General features: G+C 45.2%; 1 protein-coding gene across 1 annotated transcript; it reads right to left on the minus strand.

The window, feature by feature from the left end:
- Positions 1 to 918: 918 nt before the first annotated feature.
- LOC307076324 (uncharacterized protein) lies at positions 919 to 6,471 on the minus strand. The gene is made up of 17 exons (XM_079737270.1): positions 5,693 to 6,471; positions 5,438 to 5,588; positions 4,968 to 5,051; positions 4,679 to 4,889; positions 4,405 to 4,577; positions 4,208 to 4,306; positions 3,888 to 4,120; positions 3,596 to 3,774; positions 3,415 to 3,508; positions 2,925 to 3,270; positions 2,651 to 2,768; positions 2,476 to 2,567; positions 2,277 to 2,394; positions 2,001 to 2,096; positions 1,695 to 1,883; positions 1,330 to 1,482; positions 919 to 1,225 (listed from the first exon to the last, which is right to left on the minus strand). Exons 10-17 carry the CDS (start codon positions 3,192 to 3,194, stop codon positions 1,014 to 1,016), a joined length of 1,248 nt encoding a protein of 415 aa, XP_079593396.1. The 5' UTR covers positions 3,195 to 3,270; positions 3,415 to 3,508; positions 3,596 to 3,774; positions 3,888 to 4,120; positions 4,208 to 4,306; positions 4,405 to 4,577; positions 4,679 to 4,889; positions 4,968 to 5,051; positions 5,438 to 5,588; positions 5,693 to 6,471; the 3' UTR covers positions 919 to 1,013.
- Between the last annotated feature and the right edge of the window lie 15,575 nt (positions 6,472 to 22,046).

Below are 22,046 nucleotides of genomic sequence, written 5' to 3' on the forward strand. Positions count from 1 at the left end.
CAGGCCCCCCCTTCCTGCCCTCGGGGTCCGACCGGGCCAAGTTTCGGTGCGGAGGTCCCAGTTAGGCCCTAGAATAAGGTATTAAAATTTCAGGGCGGTAGGACCTTCCTATCTCAAAAACCTTTTCCACCACATTCTGAACCATTAGGTCTTGCAGGCTACACTTCTGAGGGGCTTTGTCCAAATGACACTCCATTTGGGAAAACTTTTTTTCTCTAAGGGCTAGAACTCCAAATCTCGGATATGTCGTACACGAGGCCCCGGGAAATGTGTGTAAACATTTTAGCATCTCTAGCTATCTCGAAAAGGTGGAAAAAGGGGCGTGACCTCCAACAGTAGAGTAAATGTATATGACAGAGGTTATGTTTCTAGTCCCCATTTACTGTGGGATGTAGGTGTACATTTGTGGCTTAAGGTGGGTAGACACAGCTGGCCTGTGGACACGTTTTTGAAGTCTGGGGTCAAAAGGTCAAAAGGAGCCGGCACCACACCGCTTATGAGATAACAAAAAGTTAATGTGCATTTCTCTCATAACTTGTCCTTAAAGTGACTGTCAACGTATGCTTTTGGCGACTGGGTTGCCATACCACAAAGGTTCAAAATAGTTTTTCATCAACCCCCAAACCTTGACATTCTTTCTCATTATAACAAGATATTTCTCGAATCTCATCCACTTCTGAAATTGTATATATGAATGAAATTCATAGTATCCGCGTTTACATGGCACATCTGATCCGCATAGATTTCTATGCGTCATAGATCTCTTCCTAAAATGTGATCCGAATGTACTGTATACATGGCAGTAACAAAAGTGTCCGTTAAGTCTCGTGCATAGAAATCTATGCGGAACAGATGTGTCCATGTCAATAAGGCTAGTGAGGTTATAGCACTATTTATTCTCACCCACCCCATCTTGAATTGAAGAGATAGATTTTTTTATTTTTTTATTTTAAACATAGCAATAACAATGATCATTTGTGTACATCAAGCGAGGCACGAAACCACACCATCAACTAAGTTGCTTGTTCTCTTGCATCTTCCTCATCCTCGCTGGTGTCTGGACTGACCAGGCCCATCGGATCACATTCCTCTTCCTCACAAACATCAAGGAGGACAGAGGCCAATGGACCTAGAGCAGTCTTATACCGCTGCAGGACCATTTGATGTCGTTCTTCCACTTCCGCAAGTCTTCTTGCCAAGAGACAGTGAAGTCCATTTTCATCTTCTACAAGTAGAGGACAGAAAACCCAACGACGTTAATATATATTGAAACATCCCCCACTAATTGAATACATTAAATGGGATCCCCAAAACTTGTCTTTAACTTACCGTATCTTGCAAGCTCCGTCTTGAGGGCCACTCCCAGGTTCTGCAACCACGTACAGTGCTGGGCCATCTCCAACACCAGGATAGGGAGCTCCTCTTCCAGCCGTGTTTTCAGCATTTCCTGGTCGTGCAGTCGTTTCTTGACCCCGATTGTTACTAATGATCCAAAATATTAAGATCAATACATGAGTATCTGGCATAACATTTAGCAATGCAACCATAATGGAAACAGAATTTAGAAATGATGTTTCTTTCCCAAAATCGTTTTATATATTACAAAACCACCATTATATTTAATATATCATTTCAGGATAGTTCACTATTCCGATATACTGCATGACATTTTAAAAGCATTGAAAAATGCATACCACTGCCATAGTCCTCCCATGGCCATATTGCGCCAGTGCTCTGTCCAGCCAAAGAGTGGTCAACCAAGGCCACATCAATCCTTTTGGAGAGGTCTGCAACAAGACTGTTGTATTTATCAATCTCCTGGAGAAGGCGCTTTTTGTCTTCCGTCAACTTTCTTCGGAGACGATGGCGAAGCTTGTTGCTGTCTAGATTGTTTAGGAGAAACGTAATATGCAGACACAAAAACCTTGTATAGGTTATATTAAAAACAATATAGATACATTGTTAGGTATACCGGATAACTCAAGAAAAAGCCTACATACCATTCTGACGGTAGAGGGTTTGTTTCTGTTGCTTTAGACCCAGATGGAGACCCTCAATGGACTGCTGGAGAACGTGCAGACCCGTTACTGGGGTCTCTGTAGATATCCGTTAGGGTGAAATTAAGCTCAGTGTACTGTATTCTATACAATGCAACCGAGTTTTCTAGATTTTTGCAGCACTAATGCTTCACTGATTGTGTATTATTTTGATTACCGTTTGAACACAAATGTCTGTAAGGAAACTGCAAAAAGGCATGTATATTGTTCTGTCCTCACCGCTCTCTGCCCATTCCTTGACTTCAGCAATCCACTGTACAGCCATTGCATTTGAGCACTGCAGGTCCTTCTGCAGTTGTGACAGCCTCTCTGCCTCTTCTTCTGCCCTTTTAGATGTCTAAAATATTTACAATAATTACAATAGGAACTCAGTCTGCCTAACAACTGGCACAAAAACATACATGAATATGAAACATACCTTCACATATCTTGTGGAGAGGGCCTTGTGTAGCGTCTCTGCTTTGTGATGGTTCCAACCCATTGCATGCACAGTGAGCATGTCCACACGTGCTGGTATAAGGAGAATTACATTATGTTCTGCAATCTATGAGCAATATTAGATGATAGCATAAACTCAGACCAAAGTGACTTACCTGCTTTTGACATGTACTTTGTTGTCAGGGCACAACGGGAGAGGTAGCTGTTTATTTGCTCCACCTCCTCACCGGCAGTTGTGCCTGCTCCCTTCTGATTCCGACCACTCCATTTTATCTGTTGCAAGGATGGGTGGATTTGGGGTTCATTAGAGCCAATGAAGCAGTTGGAAAACGTGGACAAATATTATGGAAAAGGAATTCAGCTTAAAGCTGTCCATTCCTATAGTAACACATGGCGTATTCATTTGAAAATAACAGATAACAGACATACCTCACACTTGGTAGCATGAGCTCTTGCATGCATGATGCTCAGGAAGGGCTTCATTTCTGTGAGGCTCTTGAGAGCTGGAATGACCGAAGCAACTTTTTGTAGGTATGGCCAGTATTTGCATGCCACATCCATAGCAAAAAACTGTGCCTTGCTTGGGAGAAGCTCCCTTTGGAGATACATAGGATACGCAAATATCTCTCCTCGGTACATGTTAAGGGCTTTTAAAAAGGAAGCCATGCCGACACACCGCAACCTCAACGCCTTCCTCATCCAGTTTAGAGGCCCGCCTAGAGGTCTCCCTTGCTGCTGCCCATTGAGAGTCTCCACATGTGCCTCTCCCCTTTATCTGTGAATATAGTGCATACACATATTGTTAATGTAATTCACGACAAAAGAGTAGGGAGTATGGAATACTTCTAGAAGTCCAGGAAATGCAATGATTCCTTTAGTAACAGAACTATTTGAGTGTTTAAACTTAGCTTAAACTTACATTCTTCACCGCCATCTGTATTGTGTTGACAAAATCAGACACCTCACTGTCTTTGGCTAGAAATAGCCCATCAAAAAAGGGAGTGTCATTAGATCTAGGGGAAAAATATATAACATCCATTACCTACTCTTGTTGTCACTTACAGTCACGACTCAATTACCACAGAGAACTTAAAGTGCACCTTCCAGTATGGCCAAAGCGATAAAGCTTCCTGTTGCCATCTGCTGACACTGCTACCATTTCAGGTGTGCAGGCAGGGCAGGTGAAAGGGGTATCACAGCAGAGCTGGTCTTTCTCAAAGGAGGCGTATGCAAACTCAAGAAAGCTCCTCTGCAGGGCATCCCCGTTGATCTGTCCAGACTAGAAAGTATATCAGAATATGGAAAACATTTTTGAGATAGTCAAAAAAAAAAAAAATTTTTTTGCTGACAATATTGGTGAGCATAATAAATAGTATTGCTGATGTCACTTACTCTTCCTGCACACAGTGTGCGATGTTCCAGCATTTTTGCAAGGGCTTGCCTGGAGAATCCAGGTGAGATCAACTTCAGCTCCTGAAAGGTGTTGAGGAGGTCCACCGTGCAGATTGTGGAAGCATTTGCAGAAGCTGGCCAATATCCACTCCTGACTAGGTCTCTCACATCAGGGGCCCACTGCTGCAGGCATGTTTGGCACACATAACGTGGCAAATGCAAATCATAACGCCCTAACGAAAAAAACAACATTAGTCATAATCATTGACACATATTGTATATTAGACTAACAGAAGTCTAAATAGAGAACTGGTTTCTACCATTGATGGTAATCAAGATGACTGGTTTCCCAGCTTCCACTGTGAAGCTAGGGACCTGGCAGGTGCAGTGCTGTGCTGGCATTGTGGGTAAAATGCGATCTGTCGAAAAGAAAAGTGAACATTCTGTATATGGCAGCAGACTGAATAAACAAGATAAGGATCAGGAAGTCTAGACAGGTAGATTTGTCAGACCTTACCTTGCTCATGTGTGGCATATATTCCAGTCTCTCCTCTTGAGATACATGTGGATGGGGGAAAGGCTTTAAAGAAGCCATCCACCACGCTGTCCCTGTTGTGGAGTGGCCGTTTGCTGTGGTTATGCATGTCGCAGGCCCCACAAAACCACTGCTCCGGAAGGCACTCTCTGCACCTAAGCAGACAAAACACTCAAGTCAAGTCACTCAATTTATATGATATACTTTTTTTAGTGTACATAGATACATTCTATTATTTGATTGATGAACATCCAACCTTATAACAGCCGGCTTGTGGCAGAAGCAACACAATGGCTTGCCAACAGCCTCAGATTCCAAAAGGCATCTGAGGTGGTACGGCCGTGCTTCCTCCCAACGGTCAGAGGCTTTCTGCTGCCTAACAGACCACGATGATGCTGCGCTTCTCTCAGGCTCAGCAGGACAGGGGCTTGAATCCAGTAAGGCAGAAAGCCTCTCCATGTTTTGTTCTGCAAATAAAATATAACCAAATGATCTACATTCTATATACAGTATTTGGATTTCAGAATTAAACACTGTATATTTACCAAACATCTCTTGAGGATTTTGCTGTGCTCTGGGTAAGGGCAAGGAATCCTCTGAAGGAAGTGCCAACACCTCAGTGTCCATGCCTGTTAAACAGTACATGACAGATTAATATATCTCTACGGCAGACACTCAAGTGCTTGCACTGCTGCAAGAAACTCATTTGACAGTAAGTACGTCAATCAAACGGTCGTACGCCACTCCCTCTCCCCCGCTCCCATGTACTTGTACTTGGAATGGGTAGAGTCAGCGTTGAAGGAGAGGGGGTAGGACCATTTGAGTTGTGTATTTTCAAAATCTGCTGGCGTTTCGCAAATCCCATACCCAACCTTTAACGGTCCAAATGTTACAAATCGACTTTGACCCACGGGAACGAAAAATCGAATAATAGAAAATTCTGACCCATCCCTAATTGCCATGGGTAATTGTTTGTCACCAAATTAAACTAATCTGAATTTGCACATAAACAAACCTGTAGTTAGGCCACTCCATCGGTCTGCACGGCCTGTATGGCCCGCACGGCCTCCACGTCTCCCTCTGGCCTTGCCGCGTCCGCTCCGTTTGGTTGAGCTCCGTGGTGAATCCCCTCCAGATCTTGCCCGATTGACATTCTCCGCAGCCTCCTGTGTGTTTAAGTCCAACATCTTGTTAGACGGAGTTTCTGAGGTACTGAAACATTCATTTCATGTACAAGTTCAAGTTCAGTTAATGTACAAAAGGTTGTTACCATGGCTTCTGCAAGGAATTGGTCATGCATCAACCCAACGGCAAGGTGTCTTCCTTCTGTGCGGGGGTCACGGAGATCCAGGTCAAACAACTTGTCCATAGCAACACGAGAGAAAAGTTACAGCGATAGAATGAATAGAACTACTGCCGACAATCGATCTTGAGAATGCTTGTAAGATTAGCAGTCCTATCTATATGTCGCTCGAGAGCAGCGTCATAGAGCTCGTAAGTTCGCCCCTTCCGGTAGGCCCCTCATGGGACCTCTGAGATCGAAAAATATGAATGGGTTTCAATGGAGAGAAAGTAATTATTTTCTGGTCCCCGTCTTTATATGTGCTGGATTACACATATGTATACGTAGCGGAAGAGTCGGAGCCAGGCTGAGCCAAAGTCGGCGCATTTTCCACATAGCCTGCATTAATAGAGTCATTTTTTAGTTTTTATAGTTTTTTATAGCTGCTAGGCGTAAAGAGTTCACCTTTCAAAGCGGGATGTTTATTGCGGGGGAGGAGCCACGGCGGCAGTCGTGATCGTAATTTCCGGTTAGTGCACCACGGAGTACTCGATTTGGAACAGCACTCACATCTGAAAAATTAACGTAGTAGATAGTACGGATAGTATACTTCCTTTAAGTATACTCATGGAAGTACAGGTATTGGAACACGGCAGCCTTAACAGCATAGCCTATTTGTATAATAAGGGAAATAATTACTTTTCCAAAGCCAAAACTTACTTTATTTTTCAAGTTTTACAAAGAAGAAATCTAAAAATCATTGTACAAGATACTGTGTGTGTGTGTGTGTGTGTGTGTGTATGTGTGTGTGTGTGTGTGTTTGTGTGTGCGCGCGCGCGCGTGTGTCTGTGCGTGTGCGTGCGTGTGTGTGTGTGTGTGTGTATAACACGCTATTTTATGTTGAAATGCGACGTAATCCAGTATTCACGAAAAGTACACTGTCAACGTATGCTTTTGGCGACTGGGTTGGCTCTCAGATATACGTGTTTCTAACAAGATGATATCATTAAAAGTTACATAAAGTAACAGTTTAATAACACAAACGCAGGAAGCACGTGAGCTGCTACTTTAGCGAAAGCAACCTGACGTCGTTGAAACATGCGAGCGAGCCGATCAAATCCTAATAACTATTAAACTAAAGATCAGACACAATCACTGACTAAAGATTATGCAAGTAAAAAGTATATTTCTCGCTAGAAATGTTATTAGAAACACGTTTAACGGTGAATCGGTCCTAAAATATTGCATTTCCCATTCAGATAATAAAGATTAATAAAGATCATACACATTCACTGACTGAAGATTATGTAAGGAAAATGTACATTTCTCGCTAGAAAAGTCATTAGAAACGCGTTTAATGGTGTATCTGTCCTAAAATATTGCATTTCCCATTCAGATAATAAAGATTAATAAAGATCATACACATTCACTGACTGAAGATTATGTAAGGAAAATGTACATTTCTCGCTAGAAATGTCATTAGAAACGCGTTTAATGGTGTATCTGTCCTAAAATATTGCATTTCCCATTCAGATAATAAAGATTAATATAAGCTACGCCGTGTTCCGAAGCCGCGGGGGATTCTGGGAATTGGGGTTCTCAGTTGACAAATGGGGCTTTTGTTAACTTGTTTTGTTGTTAGGATACAAACGTGTCTCCCCCCCTCAACAAACGTGTCCCCCCCCCCCCCCCCTTCAACTAACGTGTGTCCCCCCCCCTACAATCGTGTGTCGTCGTCCCCCTCAACAAACGTGTCTCCCCCCCCCCCCCCCCCCTCCCCCTCCCCGGTCAACAACAGTCTCCCCCCCCCCCCCCCCCCTAAACAATCGTGTCCCAAACCCCGAAACCCGCCTCCACAGCGGCACACGTGGATACTGTAGGTATAACACGCTATTTTTTACGTTGAAATGCTACGTATCCAGTGTTCATGGAAACGTGCACCGTCAACGTTTTTTCTTGGCGACTGGGTTGCTGGGTTGGTGTGTCCCCCCCCCCCCCCCCCCCCCCCCCCCCCCCCCCCCCTACAATCGTGTGTCCCCCCCCCCCCCCCCTCAACAAACGTGTCTCCCCCCCCCCCCCCCCTCCCCGGTCAACAACAGTCTCCCCCCCCCCCCCCCCCCCCCCCTAAACAATCGTGTCCCAAACCCCGAAACCCGCCTCCACAGCGGCACACGTGGATACTGTAGGTATAACACGCTATTTTTTACGTTGAAATGCTACGTATCCAGTGTTCATGGAAACGTGCACTGTCAGCGTTTTTTCTTGGCGACTGGGTTGCTGGGTTGGTGACACAAACCAGCACCGCAAACTTTCTCTCCCGCTTGAGATGACGTGTTTCTTTATAGTGTAACGACCTCGCCGGTGACATAATCATGTCGAGTCATTAGTTGAAGGTAGTTTTAATGGACCAAAAACAAGGTCACTGAAACCCGTAACATTGTAACAACATTGAAACCAACAGCTGAAAACCGGACCCAAACAAACCCCGGTTACCCCGGCAACACGGTCTCACTCGCGTGCAGGCCCCCACCCTCCTGTTCTTCCAAGGCCCTCCCCCAGCTGACCTAATGATTCGCCCCACACGCTGTTTGACAAGAATAACATTACAATACATGCACATAGAACAACTGGCATAACGGACAACGAAATATAATGTAACACATAACACACAAACTATTTAACTGTCCCAGGGTCGCTACAATAGATTCATGGGTCTGATTCGCCGATTTCCCATGCTGATATCCCGAAAGATTCTCGGGCATCTTCGACAATTTGGCTATAGATTGTCTCATTACACGCTAAATAATATAATTATAGCCTAATTATATATATAGGTTTTGGCATAAACATAACTAGGGTGCACAGTACTATCTGCGCACACCCTTTCTGAAGCCTCTCTCTCGCTCTCTCTCTCTCTCTCTGTCCCTCCCGCTCTCTCTTTCTCTCTCTCTCGTAGCGTTTTGTGGAGAACGTTAATTGTCTTAGAACACTCCCATTCAGAATGCATTGGTTTACATTTCGTTTTGTGTAACACGCAAAAAGTCGGACTATCGTGCTCGGGAACACGCTTCAATAGATTAACGTTCGTGCGCAGGAGCACGCAATGGCGTGATACCGGGTTGCATCAGAGGGCTGCAACGACAGAGATACATTGCAGTCTATCCCTGGTGTTGCAACGCTACATTTCTTCAAAAGATCACTCAACCGCACACGCAGTGTACTGCATTGCGTTTTGATATGGTACTTTGAGTATGGAATAAAGTCTTTATGCATTGCTTTCCTTCATTATGGATCTAATCATTGTTTCTGTACATGTCCCGTCTCTGGCCACGGCAGCGCTCTCAGTCCTTTTGTGCTCCTGCTGAATAAAAGGTAGTATGGACCCGGTAACATTTGCGTACGGCCATACCACCCTGATCACGCCCGATCTCGTCTGATCTCGGAAGCTAAGCAGGGTCGGGCCTGGTTAGTACTTGGATGGGTGACCGCCTGGGAATACCAGGTGCTGTAAGCATATTTATTTTTCTGCTCGAGATCAATGGCTGCAATGGTCTGCCGTGCCCTGATCTTTAGCGCCCACTGTTTGGGAGAATTTGAGCAACATACAGACACTGACAACGTCTCTCCAAACTCTATTTGTGAAAAATGCAGACACTGTTGTGACGCCGGCAGCAGGGAGCATCAGAGGGCTGCAACGACAGAGATACATTGCAGTCTATCCCTGGTGTTGCAACGCTACATTTCTTCAAAAGATCACTCAACCGCACACGCAGTGTATTGCATTGCGTTTTGATATGGTACTTTGAGTATGGAATAAAGTCTTTATGCATTGCTTTCCTTCATTATGGATCTAATCATTGTTTCTGTACAAGTCCCGTCTCTGGCCACGGCAGCGCTCTCAGTCCTTATGTGCTCCTGCTGTATAAAACCTAGTATGGACCCGGAAATGTTAGTTTACGGCCATAACAGCCTGATCATGCCCGATCTCGTCTGATCTCGGAAGCTAAGCAGGGTCGGGCCTGGTTACTACATCGATGGGGGACCACCTGGTGCTGTAAGCACATTTATTTTTCAACTCGAGCTCATTGGCTGCAATGGCCTGCCGTGCCGTGATCTTTAGCGCCCACTGTTTGGGAGAATTTAAGCAACATACAGACACTGACAACGTCTCTCCAAACTCTATTTGAGAAACATGCAGACACACTAGTGACGCTGGCAGCAGGGACCAGCAGAGAGATGCAGCGACCTCGGCATTTTTCTTCAGCTTTCACAAACACGCACACAGGGTGACTGGTCTTCTATTTGTTTTGTCGTCGTCTGTCAAACCGCTAAGTGGAGCGACGTGTTTGGGAAGCTGGACTCTTGGTCTGAGCATGTGTGGGCATCGCTTCTCGGCCTTTTGGCTAAGACAGTGATCACCTCCCTTGGCTGTCTATATATTGCATTTTGTGGCAATTATATAGCAGGTTCGGAGGATATTGCACCATCTTCTTGGTAAGTTGGGATCAAATATCAGTTGCTGATACCCTCTACCAAGAAGTCCATTGTCCAGGTAAGGTAAGTGGATTTTATTGTTGCCTGTATTTATTTGTTTATTTATTATTTCTGTATTTTTAGTATATCCAGTGTTTTATTGCTTTTAACCTCCTTGTTTTTTAAGAGCGTGGTGTCTCCACCATGTCGGTTAACCCTACCGGCATGAGGAGGCACCACAGCGTACGTTTTAAACTGAAGTCAGTAAATGGAACGGTAATTCAGATCTCCCGTCTTGATTTTTCAAGGAAGCACATCCAAGGAATCCTGAAGTTTTCTGCAAACGATTTGAATTGTATTCTTACTCTGCCCTTTAACAAAGGATTCGATGTAAGCTTCGCAGCAGCAACAACCCTCAAAGAATTTTGGACACGCTACGACACGGTAAAAGACCAGTTTTCAGCATTTGAAGTGGAGAGACTAAATGACGATTCCATTAAAACCGTAATCGTCAGGATGTTCAATGAAACGGTAAATGCTGATGATATTTGTATATGGCTGGCAAGATACTGCACTGTGAGGGCCCAGGCCACCAAGGTGAGAGATGAGGACGGCATCTGGAATTGTTCATGGAGGGTCCCCATACAACAATGGCGGGACCCACATGGCTTCCAGGGCCTGAAACATCTCCCATCCATGATGGTTCTTGGAGAGAACAGGGGCTACATTCACTACCAGGGACAGCCCAAGCTCTGCCGCAAGTGTGGTGAGCAAGGGCACCTGGCGGAAGCGTGTACCAAGGTTGTTTGCGGCAAATGTAGAGAAATTGGACACTCTTTTGAAGAATGTACCAATGGCAGGAAGTGCAACCTCTGTGGAGACTCAAACCATCTCTTCAGAGACTGCCCGAAATCCTTTGCTAACAAAGTAAAACAAAATGCAAGGAAATTGGCAGACGGGGGTGCACAAACAATTGAAGACACCAGGCTGGAAGTAATAACTCTGATTGGGGGAGAGGGGGCGGGGCCTGAGGTTGCCCCACCTAGTGGTGAGGTGAAAGAGGCTGGTGGGGCCCAGGCAGCCGGTGGAGCTGAGATGGACTCCACTTCAGACTCTGAGGAATCCGTGAGTCTAGAAACAGACAGCCAGGGAGAAGAGTCTGAAGTGGAGTCCAGTGAAGCCTCCCTCCCAGGAGCCCAGCCTGGTAAGAGAGCAGTGTCAGAGTTGTCCTCTGAGACTCAAGGAGCCTCAGAGAAAAGGGGAAGACCTGGCTCCTCAGACAATCCATCTTTGGAGGATGCCAGAGTCTTCCCAAACAACCCTCCCAACACTATCTCTTTTTTAAATATTGCACTGCAATCAACCCCAAAAGACTCAATTTTCGACCAAAGTAGAGTCTGGGAGGGAAATGAAGCAGACAACCTTTACTCATCTCCTATTGAGATAAAGGAAGAGCTTCTGTCACAAAGCATTGGATGACTTTTTTTAGATGGTTTTAACCCATAGTTGTTTTTTAGTCTTTTAATGATTGTTTGTCCTTTTAACACCATAATCATGGTGCTCACTATTTCGACACTAAATGTGAGAAGTGTGAAATCAAAAGTTAGAGCACAAACGATTTTATCCTTTCTTAACAATTTTAAGTCAGATGTGTTTTTACTACAAGAATGTGCACTACCATTTTTAAACCATTACAGGGAATGGGAGGAAAAGTGGCCACATAAATCCTTATGGAGTGGTTCAAATGAAAACAAAAATGACGGGGTGGCCATTTTAATCAAAAATCCCTCAATCTTGGTGAAGGGCAGCACGGTGGTGAGAGACGGAAGGGCGCTTTTAGCACACTTGACTTTTATGGGAAGGGATTTTAATCTCTTAAACATTTATGGTTTTAACAACAAAAATGACAGACATGACCTTTTAAAAGAATTGCAGCCCCACATGCTAGGCAGAGCGCCTTTAGTTTTAGCGGGAGATTTTAATTGTATTTTAACTAGGAGCGATAGGAGAAGTGCGGGGGAAGATTTTAAAGTAGACAAGACGTCGGTTTTATTGCAGGCACAGTGCAGGGATTTTAAACTGAAAGACTGTTTTAAAACCGTGCATCCAAGAGAGGAGGGCTTCACCTGGTTCAGTAGTGACGGTGCCAGAGCCTCTCGAATAGACTATATTTTTACCAGAGACTGCCCGCCAACCGATGCTAGATTAACCCCTGTTTTCTTCTCCGATCACGCTATGCTCTCCTGCACCCTTTCACTCCCCTCAGGTGTGACAAAAGGTGGTGGTCTGTGGAAACTGAATTGCTCCCTGATAAAAGATAAAGATTTAGCCAGCAAGTACAGGGAGCAATTCAGTCAATGGCAGACCCTCCAAGACTTATACAAAACACGTGCACACTGGTGGGAAATGGTGAAGGAAAGGACAAAGACTTTTTTTAGAAAGGCAGGGATGAAACAAAAAAAATTAGAAAACAAATGCATGATGGGGCTGCAGAAAAGACTGCAACGTTATTTTAAATTAACACAACAAGGGTTTGATTACACTCAGGAAATAAGAGAGGTTAAAGAACACATGTCGGCTCTAGCAGAAGTCAAGAGCAAAGGAATTATTATTAGAAGTAAAGAAAGAGACATAGAAGAAGGGGAAAAATGTACCCAATATTTTTTCAAGAAAATTATAAACAGCGGGGAGGGTATTTCCAAATTAAAAAAGAGAAATGGAGAATACACAAAAACACAAGAAGAAACAATGGACGAAATAGAGTGTTTCTATGAAGAGCTGTATAAAAAAAAATGCATTGAAGAAGAACCGAAAGAGAATATACTGAATGCCTTACAAAAGAAGATCAGTGAAAGTGCATTTTTAACCCATGATTTTAACCTTTTAGAACTTTCCAATTGTTTGTCGAGTTTTAGAGGGGGAAAATCACCGGGGGAAGATGGGCTTTCACTTGAATTTTATCAGACCTTTTGGGACATTTTAGCAACCGACTTGTTGACTGTTTTTACAGAATTCCAAGGACTAGGCCGACTACCAGACAGTTTTAGATCAGGGATAGTGAAACTACTACACAAGAAAGACGACAAGACTGACCTGAAGAACTGGAGACCTATTACCCTTTTAAACGTGGACTGTAAACTTTTTAGCAAACTTTTAGCCAACAGAATGTCTGTTGTTTTAGGGGAGGTAATCCACCCGGATCAAACCTGTGGCATACCGGGGAGAAAGATCACTGACAGCCTCGTACTGATTAGAGACACCATCTGTTATGCGAGAGACAGAAACATTAGACTAGTAGTCCTAAATTTAGATTTTGAAAAAGCTTTCGATCGGGTCTCGCACCAGTACCTATTTCAGGTACTGCCCAAAATGGGTTTTCCACAAAGGTATGTAGAGTGGGTGGGATTGCTGTATCGGGACATCACCAGCAAATTTCTTGTTAACGGGCAACTTACAAAAGCAGTAGACTTGCACTGCGGGGTCCGTCAGGGTTGTCCTTTATCTGCTCTCCTCTACGTGGCTTGCATAGAACCACTGGCACAGGTATTGAGAAGGGACAAATGGATTAAAGGGGTGGGCATACCGGGAAGTGGGGGACTTTTTAGCAAGTGTGTTTTATATATGGACGACGTCAATATTTTATGTACTGACATCTGTTCATTACAGAAGGCACTCGACTTGACAGACTCCTACGGACTGGCCTCTGGGTCCAAACTCAATAGAGAGAAGACCCAAGCCCTTTTTTATGGACCATGGACGGTGACCGAGACGACTGGACTTCCCCTGACCGTAAAACAGACCGACTTGAAAATACTCGGGGTCAAATTTGACAGGGAGGGGGAGGGTACCAAAAATTGGCCGGACATGGTAGGGAAAGTGAGGCGGAGACTGGGATACTGGGGACTTAGAGGACTTACAATGGAAGGAAAGGTTTTAATCATTAAGTCAGTGATTTTACCTTTGCTTTTATTGGTATGCTCTGTTTTTATTCCACCCCGCAGAGTCCTTTTAGATCTAGAACGTGCCATTTTTTACTTCCTGTGGGGGTCTAAGTGGGAGAGACTCAAGAGAAACGAAATGAAGAAAACTAAAGAAAAAGGGGGAAAAGGAGTGCCAGACCTCAACTTATTTCTAGGAAGTCGATATGCAGCTCTACACGTAAAAAATGCAATGTCGTTACCCAGCCAAAAAAAAAGCACGGCAATGACCCGGTTCTGGATGGGGTCCTATCTGAAAAAGTTCAATTTTTATGTATCTGACCATAGGACGCCAGTATCTTTTAACCTGCCCCAGTCCTATGTTTTTATCAAGAAGTTTTTAAAAAAATATAACCTAGAAAACGAGGAATTACAAGTTTTAGAAAGCCATCGATTAATGATTGCGCTGGTGCAGGAGCGGGAACCAGTAAGTCCAGTGCGCGGGCTAGCGCTCGGCGACCCCGCAACTGTTTGGCGAAATGTTAACCATCCTGTCCTCCCCAACAGACTCCGGGACCTGTCATGGATGGTAGCTCACGAGATCCTCCCAGTCAGAGCCGTCATGCACTCCCGGGGCATGGCCGCATCCGCAACATGCCCCCGACCAGGTTGTGGCGCGCCTGAGTCGGTGAGGCATCTGCTCTGGGAGTGCAGCGCTGCTGGAGACCAGTGGGCAACGGCCGGCTCCCTACTATTCCCGTACTTGCCAGCAGGGGAGGTCCTGACAGCCCAATTGGTGCTGTATGGGGTGAGCCAAAATACTGCAGTTAACTTCCCCAGGCAGTGGCTCACCCTAGCCGCCATTAAAGACGCCTTTTGGACCTCCAGAAACCTGCTGGTAAGCAAGCACAAGCTGATTCCCCCCTTGGCTGTGATCCGGATGGCCGCAGCAACGGTAAAAGTAGCCGTTGCTGCAGGCGGCAGGCCTAGGACACAGCCAAAATGAAGACATCGCCTCTGTGCCCATTCGGAGAAGGGAGCCGGAGCCACACACAGAAAGGTCGAGGCAGCGGCGGCCTGGCTCTCCGGGAGAGGCAGGTGGGAAGGAGCAGAGAGGGGAGGAGATCCTCTGAGCGACAGGTCCCGAGAGACCGACGCTGTTGGGAGGGCAGGACGGGGTACACTTTCTTTTAAATTTCTTTTAACTAAGTGTGTTCCCGCTCCTGCACAGCAGCATCTTTTAGTGTTGGTTTTTATTTTCTTTTTAAAACATAGGTTTTATTCTTGTTTTTATGGATGGTTATATTTTTTCAATTCCTTGTTGTTAAAAAAAAAAAGAAACAAAACATTGTGTATGATTTAAAAAAAAAAAAAAAAAAAAAAAAAAATTGAACGAAACTGGAAACATGTGATGTGAAAGATAAGGTATTGCAACGTGTGTCAATAAAAATTTTCGAAAAAAAAAAAAAAAAAAAAAATCTGTTCTTATCAGTTTAATATCTGATACGTCCCCTACCCGGGGACCATATATTAAATTGTTTTTTGGAACTGGGAGATGGAATAGGGGCTTGCTCCGTCCACTCCACGCATCGACCTGGTATTGCAGTACCTCCAGGACCGGTGCACCCCTCTCTCACTGTGAAAAATAAACTCCAATCACTCCAACTTATCCAACTGTAAGGCTAAGCTGCTTCACTAAGAAAGTAACTCACCACGAGGCCTTCATGACCATGCGGTATGCCGAAGCCGGAAATGACAAACACACAGTCGCACACACTCATCTTATGCAAAACAATCCGTTTTATCATCAACATTCAGTCACTGCAAAGATTTAAAGACTAGCCTCTTATCAAAAGTTAGAATGGACCCAAAGTGTGTGATTGATACAGTCTGGTTTAGCTTTCGCTTGCTCTCGGTTTTTAGTATGACTCGTTCTCAACATTACGTCATTCTTCTGTTAGGCGAACATGGCTAATTTGCATACGGGCAGAGATCTTTAGCGCCCACTGTTTGGGAGAATTTAAGCAACATACAGACACTGACAACGTCTCTCCAAACTCTATTTGTGAAACATGCAGACACTGTTGTGACGCCGGCAGCAGGGAGCATCAGAGGGCTGCAACGACAGAGATACATTGCAGTCTATCCCTGGTGTTGCAACGCTACATTTCTTCAAAAGATCACTCAACCGCACACGCAGTGTATTGCATTGCGTTTTGATATGGTACTTTGAGTATGGAATAAAGTCTTTATGCATTGCTTTCCTTCATTATGGATCTAATCATTGTTTCTGTACAAGTCCCGTCTCTGGCCACGGCAGCGCTCTCAGTCCTTTTGTGCTCCTGCTGAATAAAAGGTAGTATGGACCCGGTAATATTTGCGTACGGCCATACCACCCTGATCACGCCCGATCTCGTCTGATCTCGGAAGCTAAGCAGGGTCGGGCCTGGTTAGTACTTGGATGGGTGACCGCCTGGGAATACCAGGTGCTGTAAGCATTTTTAGTTTTCTGCTCGAGATCAATGGCTGCAATGGTCTGCCGTGCCCTGATCTTTAGCGCCCACTGTTTGGGAGAATTTAAGCAACATACAGACACTGACAACGTCTCTCCAAACTCTATTTGTGAAAAATGCAGACACTGTTGTGACGCCGGCAGCAGGGAGCATCAGAGGGCTGCAACGACAGAGATACATTGCAGTCTATCCCTGGTGTTGCAACGCTAAATTTCTTCAAAAGATCACTCAACCGCACACGCAGTGTATTGCATAGCGTTTTGATATGGTACTTTGAGTATGGAATAAAGTCTTTATGCATTGCTTTCCTTCATTATGGATCTAATCATTGTTTCTGTACAAGTCCCGTCTCTGGCCACGGCAGCGCTCTCAGTCCTTTTGTGCTCCTGCTGAATAAAAGGTAGTATGGATCCGGTAACATTTGCGTACGGCCATACCACCCTGATCACGCCCGATCTCGTCTGATCTCGGAAGCTAAGCAGGGTCGGGCCTGGTTAGTACTTGGATGGGTGACCGCCTGGGAATACCAGGTGCTGTAAGCATTTTTATTTTTCTGCTCGAGATCAATGGCTGCAATGGTCTGCCGTGCCCTGATCCTTAGCGCCCACTGTTTGGGAGAATATAAGCAACATACAGACACCGACAACGTCTCTCCAAACTCTATTTGTGAAACATGCAGACACTGTTGTGACGCCGGCAGCAGGGAGCATCAGAGGGCTGCAACGACAGAGATACATTGCAGTCTATCCCTGGTGTTGCAACGTTACATTTCTTCAAAAGATCACTCAACCGCACACGCAGTGTATTGCATTGCGTTTTCATATGGTACTTTGAGTATGGAATAAAGTCTTTATGCATTGCTTTCCTTCATTATGGATCTAATCATTGTTTCTGTACAAGTCCCGTCTCTGGCCACGGCAGCGCTCTCAGTCCTTTTGTGCTCCTGCTGAATAAAAGGTAGTATGGACCCGGTAACATTTGCGTACGGCCATACCACCCTGATCACGCCCGATCTCGTCTGATCTCGGAAGCTAAGCAGGGTCGGGCCTGGTTAGTACTTGGATGGGTGACCGCCTGGGAATACCAGGTGCTGTAAGCATTTTTATTTTTCTGCTCGAGATCAATGGCTGCAATGGTCTGCCGTGCCCTGATCCTTAGCGCCCACTGTTTGGGAGAATATAAGCAACATACAGACACCGACAACGTCTCTCCAAACTCTATTTGTGAAACATGCAGACACTGTTGTGACGCCGGCAGCAGGGAGCATCAGAGGGCTGCAACGACAGAGATACATTGCAGTCTATCCCTGGTGTTGCAACGTTACATTTCTTCAAAAGATCACTCAACCGCACACGCAGTGTATTGCATTGCGTTTTGATATGGTACTTTGAGTATGGAATAAAGTCTTTATGCATTGCTTTCCTTCATTATGGATCTAATCATTGTTTCTGTACAAGTCCCGTCTCTGGCCACGGCAGCGCTCTCAGTCCTTTTGTGTTCCTGCTGAATAAAAGGTAGTATGGACCTGGTAACATTTGCGTACGGCCATACCACCCTGATCACGCCCGATCTCGTCTGATCTCGGAAGCTAAGCAGGGTCGGGCCTGGTTAGTACTTGGATGGGTGACCGCCTGGGAATACCAGGTGCTGTAAGCATTTTTATTTTTCTGCTCGAGATCAATGGCTGCAATGGTCTGCCGTGCCCTGATCCTTAGCGCCCACTGTTTGGGAGAATATAAGCAACATACAGACACCGACAACGTCTCTCCAAACTCTATTTGTGAAACATGCAGACACTGTTGTGACGCCGGCAGCAGGGAGCATCAGAGGGCTGCAACGACAGAGATACATTGCAGTCTATCCCTGGTGTTGCAACGTTACATTTCTTCAAAAGATCACTCAACCGCACACGCAGTGTATTGCATTGCGTTTTCATATGGTACTTTGAGTATGGAATAAAGTCTTTATGCATTGCTTTCCTTCATTATGGATCTAATCATTGTTTCTGTACAAGTCCCGTCTCTGGCCACGGCAGCGCTCTCAGTCCTTTTGTGCTCCTGCTGAATAAAAGGTAGTATGGACCCGGTAACATTTGCGTACGGCCATACCACCCTGATCACGCCCGATCTCGTCTGATCTCGGAAGCTAAGCAGGGTCGGGCCTGGTTAGTACTTAGATGGGTGACCGCCTGGGAATACCAGGTGCTGTAAGCATTTTTATTTTTCTGCTCGAGATCAATGGCTGCAATGGTCTGCCGTGCCCTGATCCTTAGCGCCCACTGTTTGGGAGAATTTAAGCAACATACAGACACTGACAACTTATATCACTCCAACTCATCCAACTCCAAGGCGAGGCTGCTTCACTAAGAAAGCAACTCACCACGAGGCCTTCATTACCATGCGGTATGCCGAAGCCGGAAATGACAAACGCACAGTCGCACACACTCATCGAATGCAAAACAATCCGTTTTATCATAAACATTCAGTCACTGCAAAGATTTAAAGACTAGCCTCTTATCATAAGTTAGAATGGACCCAAAGTGTGTGATTGATACAGTCTGGTTTAGCTGTCGATTGCTCTCCCTTTTTAGTATGACTCGTTCTCAACATTACGTCATTCTTCTGTTAGGTGCACATGGCTAATTTGCATACGTGCACAGGACTGGCTGGCTCCGCATGGCAAATAATAGAACATATTTAATTATCCTGGGGGAAAAGAGAATCAATTGCAAACCGCTAAAATAGTACCTACTTTGTCGTATTACATTCCGTTTTGTGATACCTAACAACATGAAATAAAATGGATAACAGTTTAAATCTGCATTAAGAACAAGCAAATTGCACACACTTGTTGGAAAATAAACCCTGCAACACGGACTTTAAAGTCTAGACATCTCCGAATTCTTTGCAACCGTTCTCCAAGGGAACACGCGTGGGCAGAGTTCAGCCCATCTGAACGAGTACTAATCATACTTACCTGGCAAGGGAGATACCATGATCAAGAAGGTGGTTCACCCATGGTGAGGCTCGGCCATTGCACTGCGGCTGTTGCTGACCCGTGCGAATTCCCCAAATGTGGGAATCTCGATTGCATAATTTCTGGTAGTGGGGGACTGCGTTCGCGCTCTCCCCTGATCATGTTGTTGTAAAGAAGTAAGAGCTATGAATGACTGCTTCGCTTGACCTGCTGCAGTCCATCGCAGCGTTTGAAACGCTATGTTTCTTCAAAGGTTCACGCAAACGAACACACACGCCAACTCGGTGTATTGCATTGCGTTTTGATATGGTACTTTGAGTCCGGAAAAAAGTATTCATTCATTGCTTTCCTTCATTATTGATCTAATAATTGTTTCTGTACAAGTCTGGTCTATGGTCACGGCAGCGCTCTCAGTCCTTATGTGCTCCTGCTGTTTAAAAGCTACTTTGGATGCGGCAATACTCGCTTACGGCCATACCACCCTGATCACGCCCGATCTCGTCTGATCTCGGAAGCTAAGCAGGGTCGGGCCTGGTTAGTACTTGGATGGGTGACCGCCTGGGAATACCAGGTGCTGTAAGCATTTTTATTTTTCTGCTCGAGATCAATGGCTGCAATGGTCTGCCGTGCCCTGATCCTTAGCGCCCACTGTTTGGGAGAATATAAGCAACATACAGACACCGACAACGTCTCTCCAAACTCTATTTGTGAAACATGCAGACACTGTTGTGACGCCGGCAGCAGGGAGCATCAGAGGGCTGCAACGACAGAGATACATTGCAGTCTATCCCTGGTGTTGCAACGCTACATTTCTTCAAAAGATCACTCAACCGCACACGCAGTGTACTGCATTGCGTTTTGATATGGTACTTTGAGTATGGAATAAAGTCTTTATGCATTGCTTTCCTTCATTATGGATCTAATCATTGTTTCTGTACATGTCCCGTCTCTGGCCACGGCAGCGCTCTCAGTCCTTTTGTGCTCCTGCTGAATAAAAGGTAGTATGGACCCGGTAACATTTGCGTACGGCCATACCACCCTGATCACGCCCGATCTCGTCTGATCTCGGAAGCTAAGCAGGGTCGGGCCTGGTTAGTACTTGGATGGGTGACCGCCTGGGAATACCAGGTGCTGTAAGCATATTTATTTTTCTGCTCGAGATCAATGGCTGCAATGGTCTGCCGTGCCCTGATCTTTAGCGCCCACTGTTTGGGAGAATTTGAGCAACATACAGACACTGACAACGTCTCTCCAAACTCTATTTGTGAAAAATGCAGACACTGTTGTGACGCCGGCAGCAGGGAGCATCAGAGGGCTGCAACGACAGAGATACATTGCAGTCTATCCCTGGTGTTGCAACGCTACATTTCTTCAAAAGATCACTCAACCGCACACGCAGTGTATTGCATTGCGTTTTGATATGGTACTTTGAGTATGGAATAAAGTCTTTATGCATTGCTTTCCTTCATTATGGATCTAATCATTGTTTCTGTACAAGTCCCGTCTCTGGCCACGGCAGCGCTCTCAGTCCTTATGTGCTCCTGCTGTATAAAACCTAGTATGGACCCGGAAATGTTAGTTTACGGCCATAACAGCCTGATCATGCCCGATCTCGTCTGATCTCGGAAGCTAAGCAGGGTCGGGCCTGGTTACTACATCGATGGGGGACCACCTGGTGCTGTAAGCACATTTATTTTTCAACTCGAGCTCATTGGCTGCAATGGCCTGCCGTGCCGTGATCTTTAGCGCCCACTGTTTGGGAGAATTTAAGCAACATACAGACACTGACAACGTCTCTCCAAACTCTATTTGAGAAACATGCAGACACACTAGTGACGCTGGCAGCAGGGACCAGCAGAGAGATGCAGCGACCTCGGCATTTTTCTTCAGCTTTCACAAACACGCACACAGGGTGACTGGTCTTCTATTTGTTTTGTCGTCGTCTGTCAAACCGCTAAGTGGAGCGACGTGTTTGGGAAGCTGGACTCTTGGTCTGAGCATGTGTGGGCATCGCTTCTCGGCCTTTTGGCTAAGACAGTGATCACCTCCCTTGGCTGTCTATATATTGCATTTTGTGGCAATTATATAGCAGGTTCGGAGGATATTGCACCATCTTCTTGGTAAGTTGGGATCAAATATCAGTTGCTGATACCCTCTACCAAGAAGTCCATTGTCCAGGTAAGGTAAGTGGATTTTATTGTTGCCTGTATTTATTTGTTTATTTATTATTTCTGTATTTTTAGTATATCCAGTGTTTTATTGCTTTTAACCTCCTTGTTTTTTAAGAGCGTGGTGTCTCCACCATGTCGGTTAACCCTACCGGCATGAGGAGGCACCACAGCGTACGTTTTAAACTGAAGTCAGTAAATGGAACGGTAATTCAGATCTCCCGTCTTGATTTTTCAAGGAAGCACATCCAAGGAATCCTGAAGTTTTCTGCAAACGATTTGAATTGTATTCTTA

The sequence above is a fragment of the Pollachius pollachius genome, assembly GCF_949987615.1.
Source record: "Pollachius pollachius genome assembly, chromosome: 5".
In the NCBI taxonomy this organism is placed as follows: domain Eukaryota; kingdom Metazoa; phylum Chordata; class Actinopteri; order Gadiformes; family Gadidae; genus Pollachius; species Pollachius pollachius.

Bases quoted from the DNA above. Each gene is read 5' to 3' on its own strand.
- LOC307076324 (XM_079737270.1), bottom strand. From the start codon at position 3,194: ATGAGGAAGGCGTTGAGGTTGCGGTGTGTCGGCATGGCTTCCTTTTTA. The intron at 2,395-2,475 runs GTATGTTTCATA...TAAATATTTTAG, and splicing joins TCTCCACAAGATATGTGAAG to ACATCTAAAAGGGCAGAAGA. The intron at 1,884-2,000 runs GTATGTAGGCTT...TAAACAATCTAG, and splicing joins AACCCTCTACCGTCAGAATG to ACAGCAACAAGCTTCGCCAT.